This window comes from Drosophila santomea, chromosome X, assembly GCF_016746245.2.
Source record: "Drosophila santomea strain STO CAGO 1482 chromosome X, Prin_Dsan_1.1, whole genome shotgun sequence".
Classification (NCBI taxonomy): domain Eukaryota; kingdom Metazoa; phylum Arthropoda; class Insecta; order Diptera; family Drosophilidae; genus Drosophila; species Drosophila santomea.
Window position 1 is genome coordinate 2264792 of NC_053021.2, and position 10206 is coordinate 2274997.

At 42.4% G+C, this 10206-nt stretch overlaps 2 protein-coding genes across 2 annotated transcripts; one reads left to right on the forward strand and one right to left on the reverse strand.

Moving 5' to 3' along the window:
- Positions 1-127: 127 nt before the first annotated feature.
- On the reverse strand, positions 128-9916 carry LOC120455539 (ceramide synthase 6). Its single transcript, XM_039641876.2, has 7 exons — positions 9562-9916; positions 9072-9370; positions 2169-2289; positions 1880-2101; positions 1469-1806; positions 1225-1369; positions 128-1050 (listed from the first exon to the last, which is right to left on the reverse strand). The coding sequence occupies exons 2-7, from the start codon at positions 9254-9256 to the stop codon at positions 817-819; spliced, it is 1245 nt and encodes a 414-aa protein (XP_039497810.1). The 5' UTR covers positions 9257-9370; positions 9562-9916; the 3' UTR covers positions 128-816.
- On the forward strand, positions 3689-4683 carry LOC120455541 (josephin-like protein). Its single transcript, XM_039641879.2, has one exon. The coding sequence runs from the start codon at positions 3835-3837 to the stop codon at positions 4498-4500; it is 666 nt and encodes a 221-aa protein (XP_039497813.1). The 5' UTR covers positions 3689-3834; the 3' UTR covers positions 4501-4683.
- Positions 9917-10206: the final 290 nt, after the last annotated feature.

The window sequence follows — 10206 nt, forward strand, 5'->3', positions numbered from 1 at the left end:
AGCTTGTAGTTCATACAAATTGAGGCGAGACAAAATAAACACAAGAATTATTTTTTACTCAACCGTTTAATATTTACTAGATCAAAACCAGGATGGTGCCGTCCCGCTTTTTTTCGAAACACTTTGATTGGGTCTTGTAATTTGTTTTGCATAAATTTATTTATATGGGAAACATACAAGTACAGTATTTACAATAGTTTTGACTACTATTCATTTTTTTCTTTACTCTTTGTTTATTGAATTCTTGCCTAAGCGATTTTGGTTTAGTCCCACTGTGCTATCTTCCATTTCGTTTGGTAAAATAACTTAACTTTAGCATTACGTTTAAATGGTTATATTTAACGGTTTTTTCTTCTCTTCTTTTTTTTTTTGGTTAAGCAAGACAAACAACAACAAAAAAAAAAACTGTGAGGCATATAGTTATAGTAATTGTAATCAATAACGATGTACAAGTGGATCGTTACACATCAATTTTCTCGCATTTATTGAAATTTCTTTTGGTTTTCGTTTTGTTTCTTTTTTGTTAACCTTAAAAACGATTTATATATAAAAAATAATAATTAACATAAAAACGTTCTGAACTGGTTTGGTTTTTTTGTATGCGTGTGTGTGTTTGTTTGTGTGTGCGTACATGCGTGTGTTTGCGTGTGTGTGTGTTGTGTGTTTTTGGGGTGTATGTGGATTTTGTTTGTTTGCTGTTGCTGTTGCGCCTGCCCGTCGGGAAGTGTGCCCACTACTAGTGGTACTGGTGTCTCAGCTGCCGGTGCCCACCGGCTCCTCCTCGCTCCATTTGCCCCCATTCACCCGCATCCCATCCTACTTGGCTGCCGTTGTCGCAGCTCCTCCTGCCGCCTCGGTCGTGTGGTTGTTGGCATTGTTGGTCTTGCGCTGGGTGACAGCGCCAGCTCCTGCTTCTCCGGCAGATCCTGCAGCCAAAGACGCAACGCTGTTCGACTTGTTCTTGGAGCGCGCCGAGCCATTGGCCAGACGTGCATTCTCCGAACTGTCTGTGAGATCCTCACTATCACTGGAACGTATGTCACCGGACATCTGCAGGGAAATGGAAATCGGATGAGTGTGTTTTCAAAATACAATCAAGTTCTGTTTGTAGTCTACATAGGCTATTTAAACTACTTAAAGAATTAAAGATAAATGGTAGGTTACGGAGATAAACAGCACAGTTAAGAGAAGAATAGCTTGATGGCCAGATGCCTCCACACTTACCAGACCCTTCTGCAGAGAGTCAACAACGATCTTGAGGATCATGTATGTCCAGATCACGTGTAGAACGAGCAGCATCAGAAGCAATGAGTTGAAGATGTAGTAGGCTGGGAACATGGGCAGAATGCGCGGTGCTTCCACAGATGAGCTGCCGGGTTAACAGGATGGTTGGCATGGAAGAGCATGTCAGTTTGGATTGGGATCAGATAAACCAAAAGAGAGGGTTTTGGCGCTGGACGCTACTCACCTGTAAATAATGCGTGGATAGAAGCCCAGACGCGTCACAATCCAGACCACTGTGAAGATGGCAAAGATCGCATCGCACAGCTTCTGATAGTTGGCATATTTGGTGAGTTTGGCAGCCTCCAAAAAGATGTCGGCACAATCGTGAACGACCAGGACAAGCGAACCGACGCGATGTAGATTGCACACCCAGCTGAGCGACATCAGCAGCAGGGTGACCATGTGATGGATGAACATCTGCCAGAAGTCCTTGCGTTTCACATCGAAGAACTGGGTGCCAGTGAGGGACCAGTAGAAGGACATCGAAATCATGTAGTACCACCAGATATCATTGCTGATCGACTGCAAGCGATAGAATATGTATTATAGTATGTAAGTATGTAAGATCGAGTAATCGAAGAGAAGAAATCCTCACCTGATGCGGGTAGCCGTACCAGCAGCTCTTTACATCCCAGAACCACGGCTTGTCCCACAGCACGATCACGCCAAAGATGAAGCTGTACAGATAGTAGATGCAGCGCCAGGTGTTCTCGCAGAACTTGACAAGTGTCGACGGTTTATCCTGGGCCCTTCGTAGACGCCACCAGCGCTCGATTTGGCGCTCGCTCATATCCGTCTGCTTGGACAGCGGACCCAGCTGAAAGAGGAATCAGAAGTTCCATGGTCAGTCATCTGGAAGGGATTGATGGTAGGCATTATCTTACACTTTTCTTGTCCAATCGCGTCGACTTGGCATAGGCCTTCTCCAAAATAGGAACATTTGCCGCTTTCTTAGGTCTAGAACTACGTATGCCCAGTGATTTGCCTACGGGCGATATCCAGAAACTGCAAGTAATATTGTGATTTCGATTAGAAAGTGCTATTTTTAAATGCTTTATGAGTAGATAAAGCAGTTAGTTGGAGGCATAGGTTTTAAAGTTTATGGTAGAAAGATAAACTGTGACCAGATAATGTTGGCTATTGCATAAGAAAGTTACAAGAAAAGGTAGACGGATATCCCACGCACCCATTTTATTGAAATGTATGGCATTCAATTCAGGAACAATTGTAATCTTGGCAATGGAATTGCTAACGTTGATACTTGACAACATATCCAATAAAAAGTTCCATTGGGCTTGACAACATCCTAATTATGCATGTAGGTACGTACACCCATGGCGGAAACGTTTCTGGATTTTCAGTTTCTGTATCTGTATTTGTTTATGATTTTATTTTATTTTATTTTATTTATATTTATTTTGCACACACACCTGTCGTCGCCCCAACGTCTGGCACGTGTGAGGCATGGCAACTGGGATTTGGGATGTGGATGGGGATTTTGGGATCGGTTTTTGGTCTGCCCGCACGCCCACATGCATGGGTAATTAGCTCGTGCAAAGCTGGACACCACGCCAGACTGGCGAGCATATAGAGTATATCCCGTTTGGGAAGTTAATTTGCCAATGAAATCGAAAATGGTCGACTGACTGCCATGCCCACGAGATGTGCAGATCGCATGGCTCTACCACGATTGGAATTCCAAGTGGTTTCCAAAGTAACCCCTTCTCATTTCGTAGGCAAAGCACATGGGGCCCGAAGCCCAAGAAGAAACGCGGAAATATCAGATTTTCTATTATTACAATCGACAAATAACAATTAATTCGAATTAATGCCAAATCTGGGCTCGGTTCAAGTTCAAGTAGTGCGTAATTGAATTAACGCACCAAGAAGGATTTAATTGACCCGCATTCGAAGTCGAATATTGATTTATGTATTTAAATTCCCCTGGTTCTTTGACAAGTATTGCTTATAGGGAGTAGACCCTGTAATTGGGAGGCTTCTTGAACAAGAAGTGCGTGTTGGGGCGTGTAAAAATAAATTGGTCTATTCAAGTTTTATCGAAAATACGCCTGGGAGTGCGTCATTAATGACGCACACTGGAAGTTTATGTTATCAACTGAACAAAGGTCATACAAATTCTTAGCAGTTCTAATGAAATATTCATCAAGGGCTTTTTTCAGTACGTTTCACTAGTGAAAAACTACAAATTCCTAAATAGGTTTCCATTTCTAAGAGAGCATAAAAATATATTAGAAAAGATTGATACAGCACGATAGAAATATCTTTGCTTCCTTCTTAAAAAACTTGTAGCATAATTAAAAAAAAGTACCATTGCCAAAACATCGATATGCACACCGGTGCATGGCTAAAATTTCGCACGCATATCGATACTTGGTGCCATCCCTATTGCTGTGTCATCGCTATAAACCACTATCCTCGAACTTGTAAACAACAAAAAGCCACTTCATCTAGTGACCATTTCGAGCTCCCCGTCTGTTTGGAGCTAGTTCACCCACTGGATACTGTCACCACACTCTGCTCCGCTCCGAAATGGAATCTCCCAGTGCTCGAACACTCGGGAATTCTCTGGCGGATGACTGCGGCAATGGGAACGGGAATGGCAATGGAAACGGGAACACCACGATGATGCCACACGGAATCTACCATGAGCGACAGACACGCCACCTTTGCGGCCTCCACGCCCTGAACAACCTGTTCCAGGGTCCCGACACGTTCTCCAAATCGGAACTGGACGACTACTGCACCACACTGACCCCGCGCAACTGGCTTAATCCGCATCGTTCGTGGATCGGCTGGGGCAACTACGACGTGAATGTGATCATGTACGCCCTGCAGCAGCGGAACTGCGAGGCGGTGTGGTTCGACCGCCGGCGGGATCCACACTGCCTCAATCTGAGCGCCATTTTCGGCTTCATCCTCAATGTGCCGGCCCAGATGAGCCTGGGCTACTACATCCCACTGCCCTTCCAGATGCGCCACTGGCTGGCACTGCGTCGCTTGAACGGCAGCTACTACAACCTGGACTCTAAGTTGCGGGAGCCCAAGTGCCTGGGCACCGAGCAGGAGTTCCTAGAGTTTCTTCACACCCAGCTGCAGTTGGACCACGAGCTATTCCTGGTGCTGAACGAGGTGCAAGCGGACTCAAAAGACGCTAAGACCCAGCAACGTTGGCTGTTGCCGCAGTTCAGGGATTAATGTTATGGTTATGCAAATAAAGTTATATCATGGAGCACCATTAGTTATTGTACCAATTATTTCATGAAATTAACCAAAAAGTGCCCTAGAATATGCAATTTAAATATTAACTATTTCGCACTGTAAGTGGTAGCCATTTTTAAGCAAAGAAACGATGTAGTAATAAAGAATAATAAATACTAAGTTCTGCAAGGGAAATGTTGTAAGCTTTTAAGATTGGAAACTTTGGACCACCCGCTTTAAGGCCAAACGTTAAACGCCACAAATTCGTTGGGTTTCGTGCAAATAATGAGTGTGTTTTGATTGAGCTGCAACGCGATGACAGTTTGCGATAAGAGCCCCACCATTATTTGAACGCATTTATTAAATTTCACTTAGGCAGTGTGCACAAATTGCGCCCAAAGTGCAATGCACTGGCAATTATTCGGCTCTTATCGCCGGCACAACTAAAATATCGGCGCTCAAGCCATACAGAATTTATATATAAATATAAATATAATATATGCATATATGTCGCCGGTTGTTTGGCGAATTATTTGCGCTTGTCAGCGATAATTCAACACGCAAAGGCAAGCCAACGATTGTGAGATTAGCGCAAGTGAATACAGCGGCTATGCCTATGCCGTATCCTGTATGTGGTCCGACATGGGTCTGACTCATGGCCACCAATTGCCAGATGGAACTTGGAATTTAGCATAGGTGCCATTAGTCAGCCGTGAATAATCTCTAAAACATGCCCTATTTCAATTTGCTTTATGACCAATTCGGCAATCTGCGGCTTGTAAATTAAATACTCATATTTTTTTGGCATAAACTATGTATACTTGTTGGTAACCAAATTCATAATCTTTTAATGGTAATATTCGCTAGTGTTTATGAATAAAATTTCAGGAAACAAATTCTTTATATTCTTAAATATCATACATGGAGATAATTTCGCAGATATATTTTTAGAATCCTTACAAAGCATAGAGCAACACTAGTTTTAGTGATATTAGCCATATTTCATAAAAACTAGTTCATACTCTTCTCAAGAGAAGAACGAGAGGTGCTAATTGGACATTGAACGAATTGCACCGGCATCAAAAGTCCGCCCTCCCCTCAAGTGGAGTACCACCTGACCAGTTGGAACTCCTCATTCCCATTCCCATACTCAGCTGGTGAGTGAAGCACGTGCGTTTTTTTATTCTATTCTTTTTCCGTTTTATAGCATTTGACGTTATTTTATCGGTTTTTTCGTTTTTTTTTTCACTAACCATTGGGCAATCGGCACGATAAGCAATTCGAGTGACCGAGGTAAAGTGTGGAAAACTTACGGAAACGGGTTTACGAATCGGTTTCTGGGATTATTGTTCCTGGAAACACTATTGCCAATCCAAAGTTAAGAGGTTTAACAAGAAGAAAAGACGGAGAAATGGTCGTGCAGCTGGCAATTGCCCATTGGCCGGCGATTTAGTGTGTATATTTGAATATATATACATATGTAGATATATATGCATGTATACACATTTCCCCGATTGCTGTGTGCATGTGAGCCATTAAAATAATTAACCTGAAATTTTATCGCACTAGAGCGCTGAGCTCGAGGGTCGCCTCTTGGCGATTACGTATCACAAAAGCTTCAGCATAAATGCGGACAAATAGAACATGCCCCACACACAGCTGCGCCCAGCTAACTAGCACTCATAAAACCCACTTGAGCTCTACTATCTAAGTGTTCGATCTGAAAAGGTTATGGAACAGCCAGGTGGGATCTCGACGATGATAAGCTTTATGGATTTGCAATATACGTTAATAAAAGATTCCAATACCACCAGTCGAAAGAATCTAGATGCGAAAATGGAATTATGCCATTAATGGATAAAATTTATCATTGGGAGATACAACTATCTTATCTGAATTTGAATAATTTGAATCAGAACGAATTTATTCTATTTCTTTTCTAGAGCTCTAATCACTTGGCCCCAGCTGTGTGAATTGTTTTAGCAAGTGTCTCTCACTTGTTCTTCCCTCCCCCCACAGCATAAACATAAACAGAAACATAAACCCCAATCCATGGCACACCACATTCCAAAGCGTGCTTTTGTGCTTTTGTTTGTGGCATTAGTAGTGGCGGATAGTATGGCATAGTACGGCATAGTATGGTGGATGGTGGCCATAAGGGAAGCGCCAATCGGGCCATAAAGTGCGCACATATTTGGAAAAACTTCTCGAGTCAATGACTCACTGGCGGGCCAAGTGCTTTTGGCCAGGCCCGCAAAAGGAAAAACGGTTGACGAATCACGGACCAAGATAGTACATAAAAAGCACACGATGGGGGCGGAGTGACTATAAGTTAGTTACTTATCTTTTTTTTAAACAAACACATGGCAGAGCTATGGTTAATCCCCAATGAGCAATTTGTCCAAATCCTCGCCTTGCTGGTTTTTAGCCCAGGGTACCTACACTCATACATATGTACAGACATATATACGTACAAATGCGAAAACATAAAGAATTCGCGTTTTAAGCCTGCGAAATGTGCAGTAACGATGGTTAACATTCAAGCCCTTTTGCACTCTTTTGACCCAAATAAATGTTAATGACACACCTGCCCCCCTTTGACCACGCCCCTGCTGTACCCACACAACCACACATACACACACCCATCCACCAAATGGGGAAATGGAAACAGTCATTCGAGAGTTTGCCGTAAAACAATCGAGGCACTGAGCACTGTTATCAGGTTTTATACGTAAATCTTGGCGCAAATCTTATCGGCGTGGAGTGGCGCGGTGGTGCTAGTGGTGGCGTTGGTGCTGCCCAAGGTGGCTCCAACTATGCCCAACACGGATGGGATGGCACTTTGGGAAAGTCTCCACCAATCGATTCCGCGGCGACTTTTGCCATTAAACGAATCTTAATGGAAGAGCAGGAAAATAAAATAAAAAAAAACCCAATTCGGCCTTGAAGACCAATTCTCGTTTAAGAAGAATACGGGGGGGGGGAAAAAAAAAACAAAACCAAAGTGGTCCGCCATGAAACAGATTTGGTTTTTGTCTCAATTTCATTTTCAAATGTGAATGCAAACAAGCCACCGAAAAAAATAGCTTAAAATGGAATGAAAACAAGAGACACAGTTGGAATTCCATAAGATGAACCCACAGCTGCGGTCAACTTAAAAAATTTGTGAATTTGTCATTATTCTAGCCAAGTAAGTGGCAGATGTTCAGAGTTTGGACCAGAGTGCAGTACGCTGGACTAGCCGCTCGCCACTTATGTCAAATTAAGGGCACCGAAAACATTGCAAAATATGATAATAACAACTTCTCCACATGCAAATGCCAGTGCACGCGAACTGCTGCTCGTTCGCCTATTCACAGCTACATAGTTAAAGCCAAACGACGCGCCGGTTAATTGGCCTGAAAAGCGGCCAAAATGCTCTTGCTCCAGCGCACAGTGGGTCAACAGGCATGGAAATGCGGCATTTTAAAATATTTTCAAGTAACCAGATGTTAACTGTGAGATTGGATATTGGATATAATTGGGTAATACCCAATTAGCTAAATGAAAGAAAACATTTATGAACATTTGCCTTGAAAGTGAATAATGGGTTTAATTCAGTTATCCCACTATGCGATACAATTGGAGACTAGTTTCCTTGAAGTCTGGCAACAGTTTAAAAAAACATGGCTTTTTTATCGCCGCAAATTGACAAGTCAATAAATATAAGCTTTGAATTTCCACCGAGGTCGTTCCCAAACATAAATCAAAGTTAAGGCTAATCTGGTTATATTTGTGAGATGTATATAACTTAGCTTTTTGTCGTATTCAAGAAAACACCCTTTAAATGATAAGTAAAAAAAAAATACTTTCTAACACTGGTCGATTGTTTAACTATTTGCACCACTGTGCCTGATTTGTACCCAATTCGTTAGCGGTGCATACATCCATACAACCATGAAAAAAAAAACCGCATGGAGCTGATGGTGCCGACTATAAACAAATACATACATACAAATAAACATACATGTATGTTTTCCCTTTGACTAAACAATTAGTAGGAAGTTGTAAGTGGAGTGGGGCTAATATTTTGTGGGAAATTCGTTGCCGGCTGGGCTCGAAACTGCAGCCGGCGTCGCTTGGAAAGGAAAAACTTCAAGTTGCAGCAACCAAAACGCGTGTATGCCGCACAAGCCACACACAAACAAACAAATGCTGTTTCACACACACAAACACACACACATATTCGTACGCTTGCAGAATGTTGGGCGTTTCCACGTGAGGTTATGTTTTTCGAAAAAAATAATAAAATGAAATGAAATGACGAAAAGAAGGAATTATGAATAAAGTTTACTGTACATGGTGCAACAAACGTGGGCGGTGGGCTTACTAAATGGAAAGGAGAGTCAGTCGGAGAGAGAAAAAAATAGCGGAAGCGGGAGAGAGCGAGGGAAAGCCGTATGAATGGGGTTAAAGAGAGGCGGAATGGAATCGAGTTGCCGGGAATGGCAAGAATGGAAAGAGAGTCGGGAAGTGAGCAGTGGGAAATGGGAAATAGAAAGAGGAAAGGGGGAAAATGGGAAACTTACCGCTCCAGCGTGTAGCGGACCAGCATGACGACAGCGGCAAATGGAATGGGCCAAATGAGGTCCTTGTAGTTGGCGTGCACCACATCTGGTCGCGAGCCGGGCGCAATGTCCGCCCAGGTTGTGTTCGGGGGCAGCCAGATTTGCGTACTCCAGAATGCATTGCTGAACTTATTGATTAGGTCCATGTTGCTGTTGCTTCAGCTGCTTTAATTTCTCAATTGGCTTTTTTGGTTTGTCTCCTTTGCTCGGATTTTCAGTTTTTCCCTGGCGTTTGGTTGTCACATATATGCTTTGCTTTTCTAAATATTCGCAATTGTGTGAGCGATCTGTGTGTTGTGTGTTTGTCTGTGTGTTTCTATGTTTTTGTGCCTTGTGCCTTGCGAGCAGCAACAACAACAAGAACAGCAAGAACAACAATAAACTATAACAACAGCAACAAGAACAACAGGACCACTGGACACATACACTAATGCACGTAATGCACACTCACAGCGTAGCACAAACACACACTGGCAAAAAAAAACAAAAACCGCCGAATCGAATTGTTGTCTCGTCTCGTTAACTTCAGCTTATGGCTCTTATATTTCTATTTCTATTTGGATTTGAATTTGAATTTAGATTTTATTCGTTTTTGGGAATGCTACTTTTGCCGCTTCGGAGCGTAAATGAAGTGAAGTTCCCTGACAAACTGTTCTCGGCCAAAACAATACACTTCTGAATTTCGATTAGGGGTCGAGTGGGCCGCCGCTCGTCTCGTCCACTTAAACTTTTAGGATGAACGAAAAAAAAATACTAATAGTATTTCCTCGTCGAGCAACAAAAATACAGTGTGCCCAGTGTCGGCGAAGCGGTAAATGTTACGGCAGCGCGACCAGTCTGCCCGTTTTCGGGAAACCAAGGAGAGCCAAAAAAATGAGGCGTTTGACAAAATACTATTCCATTCCATACTATACCATTCCATTCATTAAAATGCGAATTTAATAAACTGCTTACGTTTATTATCATTAAAACCAAACTTATGTATACCGCTTACTATTATTTACTTTCAAGAAATTATTATTAAATACACATAATATTAGTTATTTGCCAGAACTTATTATAGTATGCAATACAAACCTTGCAAACTACATCGTGA